The 27,400-nt window shown below is 31.7% G+C and overlaps 1 protein-coding gene across 4 annotated transcripts; it reads left to right on the top strand.

Annotated features, from left to right (window-relative positions):
• LOC131942147 (H(+)/Cl(-) exchange transporter 3-like) lies at positions 1-25,917 on the top strand. Of its 4 annotated transcripts, none has more exons than XM_059301869.1 (21): positions 1-65; positions 3,420-3,807; positions 4,707-4,885; positions 7,402-7,620; positions 9,345-9,502; positions 10,555-10,716; positions 11,448-11,654; positions 11,999-12,079; positions 12,547-12,729; positions 13,250-13,339; positions 13,873-13,997; positions 14,634-14,775; positions 15,823-15,908; positions 16,784-16,908; positions 17,242-17,356; positions 17,872-17,967; positions 20,071-20,129; positions 20,470-20,577; positions 21,402-21,520; positions 21,847-21,941; positions 22,220-25,917. In XM_059301869.1, exons 2-21 carry the CDS (start codon positions 3,737-3,739, stop codon positions 22,308-22,310), a joined length of 2,511 nt encoding a protein of 836 aa, XP_059157852.1. In that variant the 5' UTR covers positions 1-65; positions 3,420-3,736; the 3' UTR covers positions 22,311-25,917. The 4 variants fall into 4 exon arrangements, with proteins under 4 accessions (XP_059157852.1, XP_059157857.1, XP_059157853.1 ...); XM_059301870.1 differs by lacking the exon at positions 1-65 and adding an exon at positions 1,767-1,876; XM_059301873.1 differs by lacking the exons at positions 1-65; positions 3,420-3,807; positions 4,707-4,885 and adding an exon at positions 5,012-5,023.
• Positions 25,918-27,400: the final 1,483 nt, after the last annotated feature.

The raw sequence follows: 27,400 nt of genomic DNA, 5'->3' as shown, positions 1-27,400 counted from the left end.
CTTTAGCCTAATACTTTTTATTAAAAACAAATCTCATCTGCTTCTGTATTGCAGTTTTTATTTTGGTAAGCAATGTAGATCTAGTATTAATTCAAGAATACTTTTAATTTTAAACTATAACCAAAAGCGAACTATCGATTTGTTTATTTGTACATTTAGAATGGTCTTAATCTGTATTTGCAAATTATCGTTAATTGAATTGACTGAGTGATTCACTGTCACCAGTCTGAGCAGGACCCAACTACAAATTCGCGGATGTCTCACTTTTCACTCACTAGTGGTCACTGACTCTCTCCCAGCTAACACTACCCACTTCACTACTTACCACCTAGCTTACACATTATTACACAGTAATATGAATATTAAATAGATTTGTGATTTCTTAAATGCTGTGAGTCTAGTGTGTTTGTGTCAAGTGAGGTTAAAAAAAAGGTCAAAAACCTTTTATTTTAATCAAAAGAATCATCTCTAGAGTAGATATCTAATATCTAGATTCTAGATCTAGATCTCTAGATCTATTCTAGTAGATCTAGTAGTAATCTCTAGATTTGGGTTTAATAATTTTATTGTATATAATGTAAGATCTAGAGTCTACATATGTCCAAGTCTGGAAAAAATCATAAAATGCTCACTGAAAATTTAAGTCAGGAGAGAGACGCTTTTTTTATTTAGGGCCTAGAATAGAATTTTTTAATTTTGATTAGGACTTAGGATCTATTTCCTGGGCGGCTTGGACACCACTGTCTAGTATTCGCTAACCAGTAGTAGTGAGTAGATCTACTATACCCTGAGATTATTGATAGTACTAGTACTATAGAACTCTGGAGACTCTAGACTTGCTACATTGTAGTACTATGTCCAGTTAGTTATTTCTAGATCTAAGAGTAGACTAACATTTGCATAGATCGGTAATCTATCGTTTTAGGTACGTAAAATCGCCGCGGCTAGTAATGTACGAAAACGTTACCTCATTGTCAAGGCTTTAATAGAAGTTTATTGTGATATATTTGTGTCAAATATTAAAGATACATATGAATAATAAACCTAAATCAATGGCTAAATATATCGATATAGGCCAGAAATTAACTTTAAACAGCAGTGTCTGATAGCAAAATTTGCTATATAAACAGCAGCCATTTGTAAAATAGAGTGGCTTCCCCCTGAATCTGGCGCTATAAGCTTATAAAAATAAAACTTAGACAAGATGGCTGCTATAGTAAATGGTTGCATCTGTTGGAAACATCGCTAGTCTTCATTTATTACGGAAAAGTTTTAATTCAATTGTTTAAAAACAGGTACATAAATAAAACAAGGAAACATTTTTGTATTTTAAAAAACATAAATCCTCCTCAAAATGTGAAATAATTATTAAAGTTTAAGGAGTCACCTGTTTTTCACATTACAAGTCGCGGGCGATTTTACGTACCCAAAACGATAGATTACCCATAGATCTTGTACTAGATCTACTGGACCAATTTGTAAAAGTAGTTTTAAAATAAGCCTTTAAGCAAATATTTAGACCTAGAATCTACTAGTGTAGTTTTTTTTTTGTCAATCCTATTATGATGACCTATTAGTTAGATTTAGAAATGAATTGTATAATGTAATAATTCCTTGGACCAAAATCTTCTAAGACCTGGGTACTAATAGATTATGAATTACAGTTTTTAGGTCTACCAATTTAAATTATAATTTGCCATAAAATGGGACTACCAAACTTTTTCTTAAGCTTAGTAGGATATAGGCAGAAAATAATAAAATTGTGTACAATCCTTGCAAATAGTTTAAATTTACCACTGCAGGGTCATAGATTGTTCTAACACAATTCTCTCTTCTGTTTTTACCTGCCTGAGTTTGAAGAATTAGATAATTATTGGTAAGCATAAATTATCATTTACTGTGAATAGAATGTCTTGTCAGTGTTTTCTTTATTAAAAGGCTGCTGTGTTTAACCATTTATGCATGAGTCACACTTTATACTTGCTGTAGTACAATAGGCTATACATTATTAGACCTAATTTAGTTTCATCTCATTAACATTCACTGTATTTACTTGCTGTTTTTTCACTAATAAACTTGTAAACTTTTTGTTACATTTAAAAAAAAGACTGATAGATTTATCAACGAAATCACAAGGCTATCCTGTCATTACTTTCAATAAATCATTGCTTTAATATTTGCTTATAAAAAGTACACCAGCAACTAATTATTTGGCTCATATTGTCTGGCAAAATTAGGAAATTAAAAAAATATATTATAAAATGTTGAAAAAACAAGTTACTTTTATACTAGTTATGACAACAACAAAAACTTTGATTTTTCATTGTTTTTGTATTTTTCTAATCACACCACAACTGCATTTTATTTTTACATTGTATGTATAATAGGTCATCATAATATCAAATCCAAAACTTCTTTTTGTTTGGTCATTTATGTCAAAAAAATATTTATTGTAGATCTTTACAGTTAATAATTTTAATTTAAATTGTTATTTTTTTTCTAAATTAACTTTATGAAATTTTATTAAATGCATCATGCCTTTTGTGTGTGATTGTCCAGATTGGCTAGTTCAAAATGTATTAAAACAGGTAGTGCCAGAGTTTAAAACCTTTTTTTTACTATCGTAGTAGAAGGTGGTAAAAAGAAACTAAAAAATATACACCTTTTTTAAGATTTTAATAGATTTTATTTCTCTTAATGTTGTGACTTATTAATGTTTTTTCCACTAACTAAACCAATTAAAATTTTTCTTAATATATATGTCTTTTTTTTTTTTTCTATTTACAATAGTAGTCATGCTAAGCATTTGTATCATGTCTCATTGTTGCGTGTACTGTTACGCTAGTAAATGTTTTAGGCACCAGCAAAGCACCATTGTATTTGATCATTTTTGTACAATATATTTTTAAAAAGGATAGTTTTATTGGTAATTCACCTGTTCAAAGTGATTATGAGTTTTAAATGTGTATATGTTAATGTATAATTCATACATAATCAACCTACTAATCATACATATTAGTTACTGGTAGTTTTTTTTACATATACATTACATTTTCACTTCCTCAGTGTTTGATGTGGCATGATTTGTGTTACTTAATTCAATTTTTAAATTAGTAGACATTCTACCATTCTAGCCTACAATTACAAATTAATTCAATTAGTATGATATTGGTAATAATCTCTATTTAGTAAATCAAATTAACATACTTGACATGAAACAAGTTAATATTGTTATAAAATGCGTGCATTTGTAACACATGCGCTATCTTAATTTTACATTCAATGCAATAGTAAAATAACTATTTTAAAACATACCTCACCTTTAAAATAAATAATTATGTTGTTATTTATTTTAATATTTTAACATGTCAACATGTAGGCAACCTAACATTTAGGCTACTGTTTTTTTTTTGTTACAGATGACCAGTTATTAGTGTGAACAGCTGCTTGTACATCTCTGCACATCAAATTCTTCTGGATTTGTTTAATCCCTGTTTTTATCTCTAACTACATATTCACTGCACATAAAAAATATTAATTTTAATAAATTTACCCCCTTCCACCATTTGCTCCAATAAATCAAAATCTCCCATATTACTTATTCTAAACTCAATCACTGTAATTGTAACATCAACATGCTATTGGAATACAAACTCACTTGTTGCCTATGATGACATTTGGAACTATTTGTAACCATTGTCACTGATAACCCAATGTTGACCAATGAATTTAAACAATGATGGATCATTCTTCAGAAACAGACGCCTTATTGGTAGATTTTATGGATCCAAGGCAACCTGCATACAGGTAATATTTCAACAAAATTAAAATAGTTGTAGCAAAGCTTTAAAAAAAAATAATGTAAAGTACAAAGATAAGTTGTACTACACTTACAAAGTTTTTACAAACCAATAAATAGAAAAAATGTAGATTACAAAACTATATTTTAAAATGTATTATTAAACTATGTATTGACGTATTTATTAAAAATAAATTACATTTAGGCGTAATTACATTATTTTTAGAAAAATCTTTATAAATCTGTAGTATGCAGTTTAAAAAAAAAAAATTTGTATTCTAATAAATTAAATTATATAAACAAATTTATGTGAAATATCTCTGACATTTTGTTTGTGTCACTACATGACTTTGTATAAAATGACTAGCATGACTTCTAAGAAACTTGTTTGCTACCTTTATAAATGAAATTTTAAATTACATCCATATATAAATGCTGCATAGTCCACCTTTTATATAACACTCGTTGTCCTCATTTAGAAAAACAAATGCTCCTCTATCACTAACTAATAATAAGCTTTTTTAGCATAGAAATTAACATCATACCCTTCACCTCTTGTTTTTTTTTATAAACTTGCTCAAAGGAGATGATCCTTTATCTGAAAATCAAAGACTTCTGGTTTGTCACAAAAAGCTAAAATTATTTAATAAACTATAAGTAAATTTTTGCGTATATTAATTAGTCTGACACGATTTTATGTAATGTTGTCAGACCCTCTGGACATGACTTTTAAGAGGGCAGATGAAGTATAGTTAGTCGTTGATGAGTACCTGACTCAAGTTAAGGGAAGTATATGTAGCTCGGCATAGAGCTAAAGGCAAAAGGATTTTTTTTATGAGGTAAGGTGGTAAAAAGATGTGAATGTTTCTGTGTAGGGAAATGTATTTTTGCCTTTCTCCTTTTTCAGCAGAACCCTTGGATTGTCTCGCTACAATGACCGGGGTCATTTAACGCAAATGACGGATGACGACAGTTTACTGGACATGGCGATGGATGGCCGGGACATCCATGGACGGCACTATGACATTGATGGCTTCAGGGAGAGCTACAACAATGGGAGGGACGACGAACCAAGCCAGATACAAGGTGCGTTGTCAAACACTTTTTTAAAAACAACCAAGCCAGATACAAGGTGCGTTGTCAAACACTTTTTTAAAAACAACCAAGTCAGATACAAGGTGAGTTGTCAAACACATTTTTAAAAACAACCAAGTCAGATACAAGGTGAGTTGTCAAACACATTTTTAAAAACAAGTCCGCCTCTACAATTTGGACACTTAATTGAGAAAGACTGTGTTTAGGTTTAATTTAATGGTTACGGTTAAGCTTAGCTTAATAGCTAATTCCAACATGTCTTTTTATTTTTTAAATCTAATCTAACTGCATGATAATTGATAATCCTACCTAACACTTTAGTTTATTTTTACATCATTTCATGCTAGTTTTGACTTGTACCATGTAAAATTACCAAAATTATTCAATCATAGTTAACACTTAAGATTCATTGTGTTGTTACCTTTTGCAATTATTAAAAAAAAAAACTTGAAATTTTAACATATAAAGTATATTTCTGTCATTAGTTAGCAGTCATTTGTTAGTAAAGTACACAATGATAACTGCTTTTTCTTCTTCTTTTTATTAATTGTATCTTACAAACAGATGGATAATTTGCCAGTATGTGTTAACATTCTTTGCTTGCCTATTCTATTACCTCTCATATATTTGACTATGCAGTATATATGCATATCATAACTATACTTTATTAAAGGCAGACCATGCATGGGGAAAGCAATATATGGCTAAAATTTCTTAACGACTATATTATGAGAATCTCTGATAAATATTCAAATTCACAGGTTGAGTTAATTGACAAATAAGCTAGAATTATAATAAAATTAAATTGTTTTTGTTAATTAGTTCTTCTAATGCATTGTGTTTTTTGAAACAATAATTGCCAACTCTTTCCTGATTTAACCAGAGCATTTTACTAGTTTTGTTGTATGAGAACTTGTTTAATATTAATTAATACATTCATTGAAAAAAAAAATTAACCTAAAAACTTGCCATACTTTAAGATCCCATTTTTCTTAATTTTAAATAAATTAATCTTGAGGGTTTTAATATCTCTACCCAATTTAGTAACTAAGAAACTTTAATTCCAGCCATCATATGACTCTCTTTACACAAACAGAAATTACTTCATACCTATTTTTTTAAAATAAAAATAAAAGGTTTTATTGCTCTTTCTTGTATAGAGTATGACAAAAAAGTTGCTTAGACTTACTATGGTTATAAGTTAAAATAAAATACATGTACTTTGGTACTATAGTATCAATACATATCACACCTGCCAGGAAGCTATGTCTATTGAATGTTATAAATGTTATGCCAGGATTTTTTTTTATTGATTTAGATTTGAGTTTTTTATTTCTAATAATTCTTCCATGCTAAGCAGCATAGGTTCTACATATTTAATTATTGTTAAACATTTTTTAAAAAGAGTATTTGTTTTATAAATGTAACAAATCTAATTTTTTCCCCACAAGGTGAGCGGCCTTAGACAGGTAAGATAAAATGGAACACACAGTGCCTTGTTTAGCAACTCTCTCCTCCACTTACACCCCTCCCCCCACACATCACCAGACTGTAGGCAGGAACAAAGATCCACCTTTATATATCTTGTTATCTTTTCCTGTCCAAATTCAGAACTATTTTGAAAGTAAAATAAACCGGGAGTGATCTCCCCTAAACTTTCTCGAATATTCTTATATAAAACAACAGGGGATGGGAACTCGGGCTATAAACATGATTTGTAATCCATTTTAAATACTTAAAGTTTTAAAAATAGAATAAAATCTCGTAGACAAAACAATTGCACACCAAGTGAACGCCACATAAAAAAGTGCATTATAGTGCGCACTATTATTAGTACTTTAAAAATTTACATTAGTTTTTTGAGAAATCGGAAGTAGCGTAAATTACTACTTCCAGTCAACGGAAATTACTCAAAATTTAACAGAAGGTAGAAAATTAGATCTTTTACTTACATGTGAAATTTCATTTATCTATCTGAAATAGTACTCAAGTTATAGGCTTTTGAAAAATACAAAGTAGAAAAAATACCACTTCCGGTTATCGGAAATCGCTCAAAAGTTGATACGGATCTACGATTTTGATAAAATACTTATATATGAAATTTCATCATCCTAGCTGTAACGGTACTCAAAGTTATCGTGTTTACACACGGACAGACAGACAGACAGACACACAGACATACGGACAGAATAGCAAAGCCCAGTTTTTCAGACTGGATTACGCATAAAACCTCTTAATTTTGATAAATTTGGATTGATAATTTTTGCCCGATTAAAATAAGTCCTCTATACTTCGAATGTGATGAAGGACTGAGGTGTAATACGGTGAAAATTGTTAAAATTTCAAATGATTTTTGTGCACGATTACAATACTTTCTCTATACTTCGTATATACGAGAAAGTAAAAAGAAACAAAAACATGTTGATTGTTTTTTACTATAATGTTGTTATTTATACAAATGTTTGATTTGTTTAGCTTATATTAAAAGCTTTGTGTGATAATTCTAGGAGCCAGTAACATCATGGACACACTGGATGACCTCCCGCCCGGCATCGGTCAGTATGATGACTTTCACACCATTGACTGGCTTAGAGACATCGCCAGGGACCGGATGCGGCACCGGCACATAGTCAAGAAAAGGCACGAGGGATGCTGGGAGAAGATCAAGGGCGCCCATGATGCCTGGTCAGGCTGGGTCTGTGTCCTACTTGTGGGCGTGGCGGCAGGTTGGTCTGTTAAAATTACTTTAAGTTTACTGCATTAATGCTGTAGTCTTTCCAGTTTTTAAGATAAGTAAAAAAGTTCAATGCACCATTAGATTACCATTATGAGTTGGCCCATTAGAGCTGGGTGGATGTAAAGAAGTGCTATAGGATTCAGCCTAAAGAAAATTTGAAGCATAAAGAAGCAACTATTTGCTCTCAACTGTTCTATAATACTTTATAAATATTTATATTATAAATAGTTTTAGTAAATTAATCTATTTACTTAAAAAGTTATGAGGGAATGGATTATATGTGCAGTAACAAAAATAACATTTTGTCAAAAATAAAACAGGTTTTTAGTTCTAGATGTATACCCATGTAGTTTGTAAAAAAAAAAAGTATAAAATGAAATGTGTAATGTTTCTAGTACAAAGGTCAAATTCTTGTTTTTGTGTCAAGTAGATTAAGGATGAACATTAGAATCAATAGTCAAAATTAGTCATGCCAATTAAATTAGATCACTTTAAGTGTTTAAAAAAGTTTTAAGTCCTGTTCTATTAGCAGTTTCTAGGAATAAATTACCTTGGGAATATTTGATTTTGTGATACAGATAAACTCTACATTAATTTTTCCTTAAAATTGATTGATATAGTTTGATACTTGTCTACTGCTTATTTTTTGTGTGGAAATGTGTGCGAGTGTACCAAACACAAGCACTGGACACAAGCTTAGTTTGGCCACATCATTGCCATAGGGTTGTGTGTAAATGACATCATTGCCATGGGGTTGTGTGTAAATGACATTGCCCTGTGGTTGTGTGTAAATGACATTGTCATGGGGTTGTGTGTAAATGACTTCTTTGCCATGTGGTTGTGTGTAAATGACATCATTTCCATGGGGTTGTGTGTAAATGACATCATTGCCATGGGGTTGTGTGTAAATGACACCATTGCCATGGGGTTGTGTGTAAATGACATCATTGCCATGGGGTTGTGTGTAAATGACATCAAAGCCATGGGGTTGTGTGTAAATGACATCATTGCCATGGGGTTGTGTGTAAATGACATCAAAGCCATGGGGTTGTGTGTAAATGACATCATTGCCATGGGGTTGTGTGTAAATGACATCATTGCCATGGGGTTGTGTGTAAATGACATCATTGCCATGGGGTTTGTGTAAATGACATCATTGCCAAGGGGTTTTGTGTAAATGACATCATTGCCATGGTGTTGAGTGTAAATGACATTGCCGTGGGGTTGTGTGTAAATGATATCATTGCCATGGGGTTTGTGTAAATGACATCATTGCCAAGGGGTTTTGTGTAAATAACATCATTGCCATGGGGTTGTGTGTAAATGACATCATTGCCATGTGGTTGTGTGTAAATGACATCATTGCCATGGTGTTGAGTGTAAATGACATTGCCGTGGGGTTGTGTGTAAATGACATCATTGACATGGGGTTGTGTGTAAATGACATTGCCCTGTGGTTGTGTGTAAATGACATCATTGCCATGGGGCTGTGTGTAAATGTCATGCTATATTAGCAACATAGAAGTTACAAAACATTGGGTTTAGCAACATCATTGCCATGGGATTGTGTGTAAATGACACCATGCTATATTAGCAACACAAAAGTTACACAAAAATGCCATATGGTTGTTACATCATGTCACACTATTTAGCAGAAATCCGCACCATTAAAGTCATACATCAATAAATTTTCCTGATGTAATCTTTCCACAGGGACATGTGCTGGTATTGTTGACATTGGCACCACCTGGATGTCCGACCTGAAGGAAGGAATTTGTCTGGAGGCCTTCTGGTTCAACAGGGAGCAGTGTTGCTGGAGTGGACCCAGCCTCAACTCCACCTCCTTGGATGATTACGATGGATGTGATCAGGTCTGTGGCTAGTGAACCATTGCAATATTCATTATTACAAAATATTGTTAGAGGTGTATTGGCAAAGCCTGGTTCTTTAAATAGGTTTAGAAACAAGGTTACTTATATTTTATCAACATCCTTGAAAAACAAATTTAGTTTCTGCTAAAAATAAAAAAAAATAAGTAAGGTATTGTTTCAAGTTATGACTGTCTATAAGAGCAGATTGACTGGAGTGTTTTTAAATTTTATATTACATTTACATCCTTTTGAAATGGTACCTCCCCTTACCCCCATCTTTATGTATCATGGAAAAAGTGATAGTAACTGTACTATAATATTTTTAGCTGATCCAATCTGACAATACATAATATCAATGTGAAACTAATTAGCCTGTATGTGGCTTGTCCTAAAAATAGCATGAGCAACCTACTCATCAGTGTAACTGTAACAATAGAATATATCCTCATAATCCTGTCATGTGGGATTCAGATAAACATGTAACAGGTGGTTTATTATGTGTGAGAATACAGATCCCTTTTTTATCATATAAATTTATGGCTTCCTCTTTAAAATAAAATGTTAATCAAATAGATTGAATACCCAATAGAAAAACTGCAATTAATATTTAATTCTTCCAAAAACATAATTTTAAAGTTCCTTAATTAGTTGTTTTTTTTTAATTGTCAAAAGAAAACTTTAAATATTATTAGATCTTGGGCCTTTGATTAGTTTTTTACCCCACTTGGTTGAAAGGTCCATTTGTACTTGTAATTGTCTGTAAATTTTGATTGTACTAATACTATCCACCATTATTAATACTTCATAAATAGTATTCAAAAAACTATATATTTTTTTGATAAATGTAAATCTTACTCTTATGTAAATTTAAATCAACCTAGGATAACTGTAAATTCTTCTGTATACTTTTTGAAACTCAATTTCGCATTAAAATCATTAGTTCCAAATTTATATATTTTAAGTCATAGACTTTTTAAACTCTTGTACATCCATTTTTGCTCAAATTAACACTTAACCTTACATATAAATAAAGTGTTTTATTCTTTCCCCAGTGGTACTCATGGGGTCGTATACTTGGAGGAGGCGAGACAGGTGCTGGCTCCTACATCATCGGGTACCTGTTCTATATCCTCTGGGCTTTACTGTTTGGGCTGTTGGCAGCACTGCTGGTCAGGATGTTTGCACCCTATGCCTGTGGCTCAGGTCTACCTGAGGTAAGGTATATTGTTTTTATTTAAGGTGGCTGGCACTGATGTAACTAGTGAATTATTTTTATGTTCCATTTCTGTATTTTGTTAGTTTCATAAACAATTATTTTACAGAACACTATATTTTGTTAGTTTCATAAGCAATTATTTTATAGAACACTAACAAATTATTTATTTTTAGCAAGATCTTAGCAGAAAACATTTTTTTAAAATTCATACGCTTTATTTTCTAATTTTCTTTGATAATATATTATAGCAAACAAGCACAGATTATTTTAAACTGCCTTGTAATATCTGATAGTACATTCAACATAATTGTTTGTGGTTTTACATTGTTTTAATATTTTACATCTGCATATGTATTTTTGGCTTTTGAATTACTGCTGTTGTATGCTTAAAAGAGTCCATATGTAGTTTCTGCTGTGAATGTTCACATATTCAAATATTTATTTTAAAATAGACAGGATAATTTGGTAGTAATTTTGTATGTATGACAGTTAAATATGTGGTAGAATTGTTTCTCGTTCCTTATTATGTATCCTGTCAGTTACTGACAAACAGAATAATTTATTTATACTTCAGAACCATTACAGTATATTGCAGTGAAGATAAATGAGGATTATTGAAGCTTTGAAATTTTAATTATTGTAAAAACAGTTATAATCTTCAGGCCAACTGAAATAATTACTTACTGTTACAGTGAAATATTTTGGTTATTATATTTTTCTTCTGTTTAGATTAAAACAATTCTGAGTGGGTTTATTATCCGTGGATACCTGGGCAAGTGGACGTTGCTGATTAAGTCCCTTGGTATGATGTTGTCTGTAGCCGCTGGCCTTAGTCTGGGCTATGAAGGTCCATTTGTCCATGTGGCATGTTGCTGTGGTAATATTTTTGCCTACCTGTTTCCAAAGTATGGTCGCAATGAGGCTAAAAAAAGAGAGGTAAGTTTAACTTTAACCGACTTTTTCCTATTTATGAGTTGTTTTCATTTTAGAATTCTTTTTTTTTTTAAAGTAATTATCCTTGTTTAAAATTGTAAGATCTTACAGAAGAATAGTTACCTACTAAACCTGAGCTTTATCCCTATAAAATATTTTTTATTTAAACATGCTGTTCTATTTATTAATTTATAATCTGCACTGGTGTTGATTCAAAAGTTGATTTGCTCACCAAACATGATTATCTTGCACACTACTCTTGATGGTTTATTGTTTCGTTTTAAAAAAAATAACTTCAGAATTTTATATAATTAAATAATTTTTTAATTTTCTGTGGCATGTATCAGATCCTGTCAGCAGCTGCTGCAGCTGGTGTGAGTGTGGCTTTTGGTGCTCCTATTGGTGGGGTTCTCTTCAGCTTAGAGGAGGTCAGTAACTTGGTCTAAAACATTTTAGGGGAGGTCAATAACTTTGTCTAAAATATTTTAGGGGAGGTCAGTAACTTTGTCTAAAACATTTTAGGGGAAGTCAATAACTTAACTGCAGTTTCAGTTCATAATTTTTAGATGTAGTTTAAAATGAAATTTTACCGAACTAATTTTTCTTTAGTTGTGTACTACAGATTTGTCAATATTAATATTTTGGCTAGTCTGCTACACTTTGTATTTTAATATAAAAATTCAGTCTCTTCAATCATTATTTTCAAAAGCAAAATCTTTTAAATAGTTATACATTATTTAATAAATGAAGCTGGTTAGTAAATACCGTAAATTTTAAATAGTATGTAAAACAAATATGCTGTAGGCTACATAATTAAAATTTATACATTTTTAAAATGTAGGCCTGTTTCATATATTGGTAGTTGGTAGATAAAATTCCTGTTTGTATATTCCAGGTGAGCTACTACTTTCCAATGAAGACACTCTGGAGGTCTTTCTTCTGTGCTCTGATAGCCTCGTTTGTTCTCAGATCCATCAACCCATTTGGTAACGACCACCTGGTGATGTTTTCTATAGATTATAATGAGCCGTGGTCCCTGCAAGAGCTGGTCCCGTTTATTATCATAGGCGCTTTAGGGGTGAGTTGGTTGTTGTTTTACATTAAATAAATGAAATTAGTGGAAATTTACAAAATAAATAAAACAGCTGTTTATAATTAGGTAAAAAATTAAAACTTTTTTAGAAAAATAAATTTAGTTATGGTAGTCTCAATATGAACACAAACGTATTTAACTCTAAAAGTCTGTTCTTTATTTGAAAACTCATGTCAGTTTTTTACCTGGGTTGCCATGGTGGGAATGTATTATAACTGGAAAGACTTTTATAAGGAACAAGTTTTAAACAAATATATTTTGCATTTGGTTTTAAATTTCATATATCACTGTTTATTAAAAAATCATCATTGATACTTATTTTATATTTTATTTTACTTCAAAAATTCAAAATCAATTTGGATCTTCATATTTTATCTTAAAATGTTTAAAGGTTTTATGTTATATAAACTTTAATATTTTCTAATATAAATTGTAAAAAAAAATATATAAATATATATTTGTCATTATCCACCAATTCAAAATACCTATTTTTCTCCATTTTCAGGGTTGTTTTGGTAAATTCTTTATTAAATTCAACATTATGTGGTGCAGATATAGGAAAACCTCAAGACTTGGGAACTACCCAATCTTTGAGGTGAGTTGATGTGAAACGTCTGCTATTTTGTTAACTATGTGTAATCTTTTTTATGGTTAGTCATGTGATATTGTTTGTAGTCCATATAAATTACTTTACCTGTTGTTGGCTGTTTTCATATTTAAGATCATCTAAATGAAACCTAGAGTTTTAAGTTGTTATAAGAAAGAACACTAGTGAAATAGCATAGTGTGCTGATATTAAGAAAGTTTTAGAGCCATGCTAATTTATGTTTAGTTTATACCAACGATATTAGAAGCCCTTATATAAGTATAATTTCCTGTATGCTGTGTTTATCAAAGCCCTGCTGAAATAGTTTCCTTTAATTGTTCAACTATTCAACATTTTTATCTTTACCTGTATATGCCCAAAAAACATGAGACAGATGAAGTAGAGTTTATCTATTTCAATGAACTAAGCATACAAGGGGGTAGTGTGGTCAGGTTTCCATCAGAGTTGGGTGGGCTCAGGGACATTTTACATCGAACCAATGATTACAATAATTAATTTAATTTAATGTTGTTTCTATCTAGGTCCTGGGTATTGTGTTCATCACTGCCCTGTTGAGCTACCCCAACCCTTACACACGCATGAACTCCAGTGAGATGATTCGACTGCTGGTCAGTCGCTGCGGACCAGAGGATGATATAGAGTTATGGTATGACGGTCTTGTTCTCCTAAATATCCTTATTAAGTATTTTATTCTACAGTGGGTGTTGTAGAGTTTTGGTATGTTTGTTTTTTCTGAATATCAATTGTATCTGGAAGTAAAGTATTCTTTTCTATTGAGGGAGATAAAGAGTTATGGTAAGACTTAGTTGTTTTCTTTAATATAGTTAGGGTATGACTGTTGCTTTCCAATATCAATTATATTTGGAAGGATAATATAAAGTTATGGTATGATATTGTTGTACAAAGTATCAGTTATCTGAAAGTACAAAGTTTGATCTCATTAAGAGGTTTTCTTCTTAGCACCATCTTCAGCACCAAAAAAATCTGTTTAGGTTGTTAAGATTCATAACATGACAGCTGTTATACCTACTGAAGATTAAGCATGTGTCCAGATTTAAACAGCAATCTTTAAATAGAAATAGAAATAAAAATTCTGGTTTGAAGATATTGGTTAAGAAGACTATCCAGTCAGTTAGGTTTTATTAATTTAAATTATCATGGCTTTAATTCAATTAATATATCCTGGTGTTTTCATTTCCTTTGTTTCATAATTATACCAGTGATTAACTTATTGATTATGCCTGGTGATGAGTTAAAACATTATGCTCTTAATTTGTTTCAGTGACTATGCCCGTAACTTGAATCAGACAGACACATACAAATGGTCAGCTCTGGCCTCCAGTGGTGTTGGCAGTGCTGTGTGGAAGCTGAGCTTAGCACTGGTCTTCAAAATGATCATCACTGTTTTTACTATTGGTATTAAAGTAAGCTTGCCAACTTTTACATTTTTAAGTACGTATTATGTACATAAAAAGAGTAAAGTTTCCCTTTCAGACCTAAAGATCCAAGGAGCAGATGAAGTGTTTAATATTTCTTAACATTGGTATTTGAAAGGATGGTGTAGTCAGCAGTGTGCCTGCTGTTTTTACTTTCCCATGAGAGTTGTGTGGACTCAGGGACGTCATACAATCCTAGTCCAGATCGAGATCCAATACTCGAGATCTTCGGGCTAGAAGTTGAACATTTTACCTCTTGACCATACAGTCCCTCCATTTTATTACATAAGATTTTTATATTTGTTTACTGTGAGCCATTGTAAAACATACAGATTAATTTTACTAGCGACAATGTAGTAGCTGTTTCACACACACTTTGTTTACAGTTATGGTTATATTTTATTTACTGTGCAGTACTTTGCAGATTAGCTAGCACTGTTCATTTTTTGTTTGAACATAGCATACCCCCGTTAGAATAATGATAGCAAATTGTCTAGCTGATTGTAGGATTTCCATTGAGAATAATGATAGCAAACTGTATAGCTGATTGTAGGATTACCATTGAGAATAATAATAGCAAACTGTATAGCTGATTGTAGGATTACCATTGAACTAGACATGCAGCAGCATTAGACATACTCAGTGGTATAAGAACAGTGGGTGTGGGAGCATCAAAGTCTCAGCTGTTTCACCTTAAGCTACAGCTTTTGTTGCACACATACCTGTCACTTTCAGTTTTTAAAATTTAGAAAGAAAAACAAGTTTACATTCACAGAATCAAATGGTAGAACTCACAAATGCTAACCCAAAAGTCTTGAGTTCAGACCCGTTCTCAAGTCTGTATGCTCTGATCGGTACCTGACACATTAGGCAAAGTAAAGTCCTCTGGCATATCCCTTCATATGCCAAGGTCTTAGAAGCAAATAACCTCTACTTCACCTGCCAGGTTTGAAAGGGTACTTTACTTTTTCTTTACATTAAATAAACACCATTCTATTATAAAATATTACATTATTTTTAAAACTGCTCCTCCAGATCCCAGCTGGTATGTTTATTCCCAGTATGGCTATTGGCTCCATCATTGGGAGAATCATTGGTGTTGGTATGGAACAGCTGGTTGTGTAAGTAAAACTTTAATAGCCTATTAAAAGCACCATATGGTAAATGAATTGTTGATTGAATGCACTCCACTGAACATGTTAAGACTTTACTGAGCACATTCCCTTGTAAACTATTTGTAATCATAGTGTAAAGTAAAGTAAAATACTTTAAATTATTTATCCCATTGTAAATTATTTATCCCATTAAAAATTATTTATCCCATTGTAAATTATTTATGCCATTGTAAATTATTTATCCCATTGTAAATTATTTATCCCATCCAAGAATATCCATTTTATCTTAGTATCACTAAGTAGATTTTATATTTAAGCATATTATCCTAGTGTAGCTTTTAATCTAAGCAGCTTATCTTATTGTAACTCATAATATCATCTTATGCAGTATATAGTATGCTCAAATGTAGTTAGATTCTAATATGTTGTTATTTAGCCCTATCATTTTGCAAAATTATTTTGAATGGTGATAGTAAATTAACATAAGTATACATTGTAAAAAGACATATATTGTTCTGTTTTCTAGATTTCTTCATTTTCTTTTTAGTCTAACAGCTATTTTCTAACTTAATGTTCTGTAAAGACAGAAGTGCTTATAATTTTATAATGGCCTTTACTGACAAAGCTGTTATAATATTACTTTGTTTAAATACAAGGCTACAATAAATTATAGTAACAAATTCATTAAGTTTTCTGAATTATATAAAAAAATTCATTAATTCTTGATCAAATACAATTTTTTTTAAAATGCTTAATATGTAGCTTATAGCTGACATCAGTTTTGACACTTAGTGTTTATTTAATATTGGCTTCATCCCTTTTACTCTGTTTAATGTCTTTCCTTCTTTATTTTAATCCCCTTACCCCTTTACCTGCTACAGTCACAATGCAGGAAGTGTCTTCTTCTCTAACATCTGCTCCTCACCTGACAAGTGCATCATCACACCTGGACTGTATGCCATGGTGGGGGCTGCTGCTGCCCTGGGTGGTGTCACACGTATGACAGGTAACTTTTGTTGTCTGTTTTATTAGTCTTTTCTAGCATTAAAGGACAGATAATATCATAAGCCTTAATTTTTTCATGAAAGGTAAATTATGTGCTCATTTTTCATTTAAGTAAAACAAAGAGTTTTGTACTAGAATGAGAAGATGTAAAAAAAATATCTGGGCAAAGTTGATGTAAAGTGAATTAACATGTTTTTGCATAGAATAGACCTTCAAAAGTAAAAGTTATCATAAATAAGATGTGGGTTCTGGGTCAAATTAGGTGGTTTTTAGACTATAGAATAAACAACTTTAATGCTGATGGAGTTGAATTATTTTCTGTCTGTTTTTCCAGTCTCTCTAGTGGTCATCATGTTTGAGCTGACCGGTGGTCTGGAGTACATTGTCCCTATGATGGCTGCAGCAATGACCAGCAAGTGGGTTGGTGATGCCCTGGGGAGGGAGAGTATGTATCCTTTTCCTTGAATGTCATCAGATCTCTTCTGCTAGTTAAATTATTTATAGTGAACACATTTTTAATGGAATATAATTTTTAGTGTTTATGTCGTCATTTTAAAATTATTTTTTAATTAAATTAGTTGTGCAGACCCTGCTATGTAAGCTAAGAATAATTGTCCTAGTAACAAAACAAAATAAAAAACTGAAATGATTTACAATTATTAATGTGCATTTATATTGACAAATGTATACCACTGTATTCTTTTTAATTTAAATTGGGATGATTGCAAATTCACTGGGACATGTGCAGACCACTCAACCTTTTTATAAGCCATGTCATAGAAACAAATCAACTCAACACTTTCTGCTGTGTTTTGTTCAATAATATATTTTTGACTTGATTAAAATTTAATACTGTAATAGTATCTAAATAAAAATGTTCTCTATGTTGGCTATAACATGGGATTTATCAGCTGAAAGCATGGGTAAGCAGTCCTTACGTTTAGTTTCTTTAACAAAGACTTAGCTACGATGCACATATAGCACTCAATGGCTACCCGTATCTGGACCACAAAGAGGAGTTCACCCATACAACAATAGCAGCTGATGTCATGAGACCACGGTAAGATTTATTTTTATTGTGTTCAACTTCGGCAATTTTTTTTATTGTTTTTGATTGCTCTGATATGTTTAATTAAAACTTTTTCTGTTCTTTGTTCTTATTGTAGTGTTGGGTGGGATTTCCTTCAACACAATTAAGTATTATGTGTCAACCTTTTTTGCCCCATATAGACAGTCGATTCCAATTTCTACTTGCTTTTTTTTTTCTGGATTTTCTTCCATAGCCTTTGTCCATTAAAGAACAAAGCACAAAGCTGCATTTGTTTGATTTTGGAGTTTTCTCCCCCCAATTGATTTTTTGTCCCCAGGGGGTTCTACCTCAGGCTTTTTGATTTAGCAGCCCTGAGCTTTACTGACCCACTATACCAACCCCACCTTTTTAACAAACTTTAGATATTTTTCTTGTGTTGTTTTAAAGCAACATTTTAAAAAAAAAAACCTTGTTTTTATCAAAGTGTTTTTAATCCCTGCAACTCAAAGCAAGTTAATCTTTTACAATATGCTTATTGGGGTTATCTCCCCTATCCCATACGCATGTAATAATAAAAATATATTTAGAATTGATTACACTTGAATATGCTTTAAAATCGAGTGAGGAGTCAATCAATCCTAATTATTTAGAACAAACATTCACAATTTTATAAATATGCATTTCTGTTATCTACCTTGTTAAATATATTATCTAAATACTACATATTTTCTTTATCTTCAGCTTAAGTTTCAGGTTTGCATTCTGAAGTCAGCAAATATTTTATGTTCAATGTTTTTCTTGTTCCTTAAAATGTAGTTACATTCTCCCCTCAATTGCTTTTACTTTAATTCACTTGACACCCTATTTAGTTTAAAGTAGAATTATACAGCCACTGTATAAACCTATTGCATTACACACAAGTGTTAAATAGAGATAACATGTTGGAATTGAAGGGACCTGAGTGGTAGAACCCACACTATGGCCGCTCAGTAAAATGTTCTGGAGTCAACCCAGCACTGACTCTAGTTAGGGAAAGTAAAGGAAAGAGCACTTAAGGCTAAACTTCACAATTGCTTCTTATTCAGAGATCATTTAAATAAAGTGTTGGTTATATTTATGCACAAACTAACTTTATAAATTATTGGATTATTAATTATATATGATTATATGTACAAGTGTTTAAATGGTTTTACTTTTATTTAAACACACAATATTTACAGTCACAGTGTTTTACTTGTTAGAGCCACCCATTGATGTATAATATACTCTTCATGTATTATACTTGTTTTGTATACACTTTTATATTTTTTTTTAAAAAACAACATACTACTGGAATCACCTGTGTCAAATCTCATATGACAATAACAGCAATACTAAGAAACTTCTAAACTAGATGTTTGTATTGTATTTAGTTACAGAGCTTGGCTGGACAGTTTGTCTTGGACTACACTAGATTCTCTTAAATTTATTGGGGGGGGGGGGGGGGGGATCAAAATAAATTGTAAAAAAAAAAAAAAAAGCAGTCACACCAGTCATTATTTTCCATAGAAAATATCACAACATAATAGACAAGCTGTTTTAGAATGCATTGTCTGCCAATGGAAAGTTCTATTTCAGCAGTAGCTCATGTGTATTGTTGCAGAGTTACATCCCTTCACACCACATCATGCTTTGTTGTTGTGTTTAGAGCTGTTTTGTTGGGATAGTTTTACATTCTGTTTCTTGTGTGTACAGTCACCCTCTGTGCTTTGTAATGTATAGCAAAACTTTCTAGGGAGCTTATTTTTTAAAAAAAACTCGCCTTTATCTTGTCATTTTTAATAAATAAGCAGTTGTTTTTTTTTGTACCTACATTTGTTAAAAAATTTAAAATTGTCTAAAGCTGTTCAAAATTTTCCATTTAATCAAAAATCAAAAGCTTATTAAAATTTTAATATTTATCTTAAGTATAAAAAATTGTAATCTTTATGCATTGGTGTTTCCAATATTATTCATATAATTATTTATTGAATCATTTTTTAAATTGCTACCTTTAACCTATTTCTAGCAGTTCAATTTAATTAGCAAATAGTATCCATTACATTTTTTACAAACAAAAGTTATAAAAAACATTTCATTATTCCTTTCCAACAGACGTAATGATCCCCCTTTAGCTGTGATAACCCAAGACTCAATGACAGTTGATGAGACAGGTATGGTTGTTTATAAATTCAGGTAAAACTTGAAATCAGAGAACAGCAGTTGATGAGAGACAAAAACATGTTATTATTACTGTTAAATAGATAATATTTTAATGATTTCAACTGATTTTTTCAATTATAGCCTTTTTAAAGGTAGAATTAATCCTAATCTTCATTTTTTTTATGTTTTCATGTACCTAGTTAATCATACATATTTTAAAACTCTTTTTAAAAAAGGTATAACCTATAATTGCTTCACACTTTTTATTTTATTAGTATAAAATGTTATTTTTTCTTTAGCAAGTAGGTGAAGTCTTTTCTTGATTTCTCACTTTGTGTTTAATTTTTCCAGAAAGTTTGCTGCGCCATACAGAGCATAATGGCTTCCCTGTGGTGGTGTCGCAAGAGTCTCAGTACCTTGTTGGCTTTGTGTTGAGGAGAGATCTTAATTTAGCCATTGGTCAGTCTAGTTGTAGCATTTTTTAGATATTGGTCATTCTAGTCATAGTACCTTTAGCCATTGGTCATTCTAGTCATAGTACCCTTTAGCCATTGGTCAGTTTGGTTGTATTTTTTAACCATTGTTTGCTGTATATGCAAATCTATAGAGCTATATACAGATAAAAAGATGTTTTCAATTAAAGCTATTTTTAATCAATTATGGTAATGGAACTACAACTAGATTTAATAGTTCTAATAGTTAATACTAAGCTGTGTTAGCTGGTATTTATTGTTAGCATAGTATGCTAAAAAGGGGACGACGTGGCCCAGTGGGAGAGTGCTAGAGTTCAAATCTGGGTTTAAATTAGTCAAACGTCCCTGATTCCACCCAGCTCTGATGAGCACCTAACTTACATTAGGGAAACAAAGGTGGCTGGGCATAGTGCTGACCACATTATCCCAGTATATACCGAGGTCATTGAAGAAGATTAACTCTACTTCATCTGCCCCATGTGTATTAGGCATGCTAAAGACTAAAAAATTTTATCTGCTTTATCTTTAGTAAGATTTTATTAAACCTTTACTATTCTATGCGCCTTTAATTTTTCTAATGTGATTATTGGATGTGCTATGTATAGGTGCTTTAATTTTTTCATAGTAACTGAAACCTTGCTAATGTTAATGTTTTCAAGAAAATAAAAATAAGACTTTATGGGTCAAAAATGTGCCTCTATTCAATTCAGCTTTTAAAAAATATGTTTTAATGCCGGGACAGTAAAAGGTTAGTTAAGATCTAATTATACAACTTAATGCATACTTTACTTTGATAATTTATTTTCTCAGCTAATGCCAGGAAAACTTCAGAAGGGATAGTCAGCAACTCTGTCATCTACTTCACCAGCCATGTCCCCATGAACCCCAATGGTCCAGCCCCTCTGAAGCTGAGGAAAATACTCGACTTGGTCAGTATATCCTAATAGACTAATTAATATACAATTGACAAGTACAGTTGGTTGTTTACATTTTAAAATTCTTTTTACATTTGAGATAAAATTTCTATAAAATAAATTTCTTTAAATTTCAAATGTCATGATTGTTCTATAAAATGGCACAGTGTTTGTTCACTACTCAGAATGTCCTGCTACTAAACATCTTGTTTTGTCTGCATCACATTGTCCTGTTTTAGAATATTGCTCATAGAAATATCCTACATCATAACTCAAAATTGATTCCTGTGAGAGAAAAAATATTTCTCTCCTTTTTTATATATTTTTTTTAAATTTTGCAGGCCCCTGTGACCATCACAGATCAGACTCCTATGGAGACTGTTGTAGAGATGTTCAGAAAGTTGGGAGTGAGGCAAACACTGGTCACACACAATGGGTGAGTGAACATTTTTAGTGCAATTTATGTCACACACAGTGAACATTTTTTTGTGTGAATTATGTCACACACAGGGAACAAGTTTTAGTGTGAATTATCTCACACACTGGTAACATTTTTAGTGTGAATTATGTCACACACAATGGGTGAGTGAACAATTTAAGTTTGAGTTACGTGGCTCACAATGGGTAAATGAATGAACAATTTTAATGTGAACTATGTCCCATCATTTGACCATTATTCCATTGCTTCTATCTAACCTGTGTTTTGTGTACCAGTCGTCTCCTGGGTATCATCACCAAGAAAGATGTCCTGAGACATATAGCCCAGCTGAGGAACCAGGACCCAGAGTCTATACTTTTCAACTAAATTCTGCAAGACCCAGTCTATACTTTTCAACTAAATTCTGCAAGACCCAGTCTATACTTTTCAACTAAATTCTGCAAGACCCAGTCTATACTTTTCAACTAAATTCTGCAAGACCCAGTCTATACTTTTCAACTAAATTCTGCAAGACCCAGTCTATACTTTTCAACTAAATTCTGCAAGACCCAGTCTATACTTTTCAACTAAATTCTGCAAGACCCAGTCTAAACTTTTCAACTAAATTCTGCAAGACCCAGTCTATACTTTTCAACTAAATCCTGCAAGACCCAGTGTCTATACTTTTCATCTAATTTTTTCTAATAAGAATCTGGCCATTAAGGCAGTGCTTATTGTACAGGCATACCAAGGTTGTAGCTGGTATTATGTACAGAGTTTCTCCACATATTTTATGTTGTATAGTGTATAGCATTACTTTGTTGTTCTGAGGATTCCCATTTTGCTTTGTTATAGTAAGTGTAATTCAAGTCAGTACAACAGTTTTGTTGTCTGAACATAATATTTATTTAAAGTCAGTTTTAAAAAAATACGCTACTCACTATATCAAGCTTATTTTGGGTTTCAGATTTTTTGTACTGTAAATTTTTAAAAATATTCTATGTAATGAGATTAAAAAGTAATTAATATTTTAAAGTAAATCAAAACAAATTTATTCGAAACAAACTAATCGGTACATAGAAATGCATAATGAAACTCTAAAATATAGTAATAGAGGTAACTTTTTAAATTGTGATCTATTAATATGTAGAGAGAAAGAGACACATTTTAATTATAAAAAAAATATTTGATAACTTAAAAGTAACAGCTTAATAAAGAACAAAAACTTTATTTATTAAAAGGAAATTACAATTTTGAAACAAGAGTATTTAGATATGTAAAAAAAGTACCCATTTTAAAAAAAAATACACAGCATTTAAATTCAATATATAGGAAGTTGCTAGATTGGAAAAAAAAAAACAGCATTGAAGTTGCCAGATAGAGGAAAAAAATTCTTAATAGGAACGTTTTCCCTGGTGGGATTTAGACAGCTGAAGGCTGTTACACGACCCAAAACATTTATATTTAAAATTTGGTGTTTTGTTACACATAAGATATATTGCTTGAAATCCTTGTAGTATTAAAACTTAAAAATAAAACAGAATGGTGGAATGGAAAAGTTTAACAATATATAGTCTTTTGTTTTACAAAAATTATGTTCTAGTATTTTTCTGGCTGTTATGATTATTTGCATGAGTGACAGTGTGCAATTGTTATCAAAATAAGGATGGCTACAAGCAAAACTTTATTGTAATTATATAAGAAATTTTACTCAAATATTTCATTCACGGTTGTTAGAGTAAATTATTGTACAAGTTTTTCCTTAACCTTAAAACAATTTTATTTTAATCATACACATTGCTTGTAACTTTTATGGTGGTTTTTTTTTTTTGGTTGGAATTTTTTGATTGGAAGATTTACTGCCAACCAAAACCTACATGTTTATTAAATTAATCCTTGATTTCTCTACTAACAAAACACACAAGCTGAACATCATACACATTCCATCACTATTTCATGGCTTTCCATCAGTTTATTTGTATAGTTACCTCTCAGAAAACTTACAAAAACCCAGTTTAGTTTAATATAATATATTTGATTACCCCTCTCCATTTCTAAACAAGACTGCAGTGATCTTTAAGGGGAAAACACCTTCCATTTCCTACTGACTTTTTGATTTTTGTTAGTTATCTTCCCATGACCACAATGACATTTACAATCCACTATCATTTACATGTTTCTACAAATGATATTTGGTTGCATTCTGTGTAACACTTTAATGGATCTCTGGACATTGTGTTTGTGAATGTACATATTCATTGGATCATGCTGTAGGCTGTTGTCATGAAGTAGTATTTAAGTGAGGTATGATTTTCATGAATTCAGGGTTTTGTTTTCATAAAGTAATTTTCCAAGCTACTTTTTGTTTTAGCTAAGTAATAATTCAAGCTCAGTTATATTAGTATTAATAAATTAAAGATATATCTCACAAATTCAGATTTCATTGCAGAGATTTAACCATTTTTTACACAAAAAAAATTCTGTTTAAAGTTTTGATGAGCAAAATTTTGTATTTACAATTAATATTTCCTTGAAATTTAAAATTTCTGTCTGCAAAAAAACAAAAAAAAATACCTTTGATGTGTTGTAAAAAAAAAAATTACATGAAAAAAATTAACCTTGATTTTTTTTTTTTGTGGTCATTGATAATTTTTTTTATCAAGTCATAATACATACTACTGGTAGTTTGCTCATGTTTTAGGGCCATTCACAAAATCCATAATTGCTATTCAATACTTGTTTACTTACTACATCCATACATTCAGCATTTCTGTACGTGTTTTATTTTATACAGCTTTTGACATACAGTGTGTCCTGCTACAAATTTCTCTTGGGTTAATTTATGTGCAGGGTGACAAGTTTTTCCTCATGCTTATATTGCCTCTATCTGGTAATTATTGTTTCATTTTAGACATTGATACTGTCAGAATTATTTATCTTTCTACTGAATTTACGATTTAAAATAACATTTCAAGCTCTTTTTTTTAAAGTTTATATTATTACAAAAACTACCCACTATTTTTTGGTTCCAGGGTTCTAGATTTGAAGAATAACTTTTCCGATTTCTATATTATCAAAGTCACAATTTTCAATAAATATTTCTCAAATTTACAGTTTAAGAAAAAATAATATTCACTGCTGTGGAAATGTTGTAAATCTAGAAAAATATTTGTTTAGACCATGGCATAAATGTTTTACTGAAGATGGAAATTTTGTCAATCTAGAAAAATATTTGTTTAGACCATAACATAAATGTTCTAATTAAGATAACCACTATGAGATGTGTTGAAGGGTGGGCTTGTACAACTGCTTCAAACATAAGCTGCTTCTATTTTTTGTGCATTTTGTCTTATCTTTGTCTACTGTAGTGTTTTGTAGGCAATAGAGAATCTTTCTTTGATGGTGATTGTATGAAGAGAAGGCTGATAGGCTTACCAAATGCAGTGAAATCATAAGAAAATATGTGATGTGTGATCATTGGAAATATGTGATGAGTGATTAACGGAAGGTAATATGGAAATATTTGAAGAGTGATTGGATGAAATATGTGAAGTGTGACAATTTGAAATATGTGATGTCTGACATGAAATATGAAGCGTGATCATATACTGATTTATGGCAGATCAAATGCTATTTACTAAATTATGTGTGACATACACTATGTGATGCTGTTTTATTATGTACTCACTATACGGGATATATTAAAGATGTTTTTTTTTTAATCTAACCTAAATCATACTCATCATTTCATTGATAAACCATGCTTTATAAAACATGCTTGTCAAATGTATTTTGTTTTGAAATAAATGTATAAACATGCTAACACAAATATACTACAGTTGGTATCATTGTCACTTTTAATCATTTCTCATAAACAGATTTACTGTTTAATTTCAAGATCACGTTGAATTTTAATTCAACTGACAATACAAAATTATGCACAAGTCTGTTGCTTGATATGTATATTTGTCATTGATTAAAATTGGTTGTGTCATATTTAGTTGTTTGTATGGACAGTTTGACCTCAGGTGGGATCACAATTTCCATGGGAAAACGGCACGTTATAAATACATTGGTTAAAGGGAGACTTAAGTATAGCGGCTCAGGATTTTCTACATAAAGGTTAATGTAGTAGACAAGCACACAAAAATAATTAGAAAACACTTGAAAACAGCAAAAAATGGGAGGCTACTCTTGCTTAGGATGTGTACATTCCAAATTAGTTTCCCCTTTAATTAGACTCTAAAAATGATTGTAGTTGGAACTGGTAACCTCCGTCGAAGATGTGGGTTGATTTTTTTTTAATTAGTATCACCCTTTTGACGTAAACCTAACAGCGATACAGCCTGTATACTATGAATACAATACTGATTTATCACATGCGTGTTTTTACAAGAAATTGATAAAAACTAATACATCTCCACAAATGTAATAAGTGAAAAAAACAACAAAATCTACATCTACAATAATATAAATTAGGCTTCTAATACTGTTGTCATGTCATATTTTGGGTATGTTTTCTGTAACTGTAACACTTCTTTGACAAAAAAAAATTCGTTGAGGTTCATTTGTGCTACAAACTAAATAATTTAATTGCTAGTAAAAGATTAACGCGCCATCTGTTGTTTCTGAAGTCGGCACTTCTATGTAAATTCTATTTCGTGAGAGGGGGGGGGGGTAGACGTTTTATATTGCAAGAGATCCCTGAAAGAAACTCTGGATGACAAGGGTGTTTGAACTCAAAAATGATAAAAAAACGTAATTGTAATAAAGAAACCTGTGGTGTCTCTGTCTCTTGGTGGGGGGAAACACGGTGCGGTAATTGGGACAGTTTCCCTTATATAAGGTCCCTCGCCTCTCCTCCCCCCCCCCCCCCCCCGAAAAGATGCATGGAAGAAACACTTTCCTTTTTCTGTTGTCAGTCTGTTGGCATTCTGTCTGTCGTCATAGATCGAAACGGGCGAGCGAAATTTCGGGCACTTCTGACAGATTCGTTACGTGGGTCAAGATTTGAAGACAGTGCAATATGACATCAAATTATACTTAATTGGTTGCCTAAGATGATTAAACAACCGCCTATAATTACAAAGTTTAATTAAGTGATGCTTATTTTGGTCAGACAGCTAACGTGTGAAGAAGGCTGGTATTAAGCGAGCTAATCATTCGGTCAGCAGTCGGTCTCATTAAACGGCAGGGGCGCAAGATTCAGTGCTGATGAGCAGCTCTTTCACAACACCAGAGGCGTAGCGAGGGGGGGGGGGGACATATGTCCCCGGGCGCCGACCTTAGGGGACGCCAAAATGGGTTGGAAAATAAATTGAAAGCTTGAGGGAGGTGCAAATAGAAAAGTTGAGGGGGGTGCAAATCGAAAGTTTGTCCCCGGGCGCCGGGAAGGGTCGCTACGCCTCTACCCAACAGCAGCCTTATATTTTTCCATTACACGTAGTTTACACCAATCCCGAAGCCCCGATAAACTG

Source organism: Physella acuta, unplaced genomic scaffold, assembly GCF_028476545.2.
Source record: "Physella acuta isolate Inbredline_101_S28 unplaced genomic scaffold, ASM2847654v3 ptg000390l, whole genome shotgun sequence".
In the NCBI taxonomy this organism is placed as follows: domain Eukaryota; kingdom Metazoa; phylum Mollusca; class Gastropoda; family Physidae; genus Physella; species Physella acuta.
The sequence above is the reverse complement of the archived record's forward strand: the minus strand, read 5'-3'. Positions and strand labels throughout refer to the sequence as shown.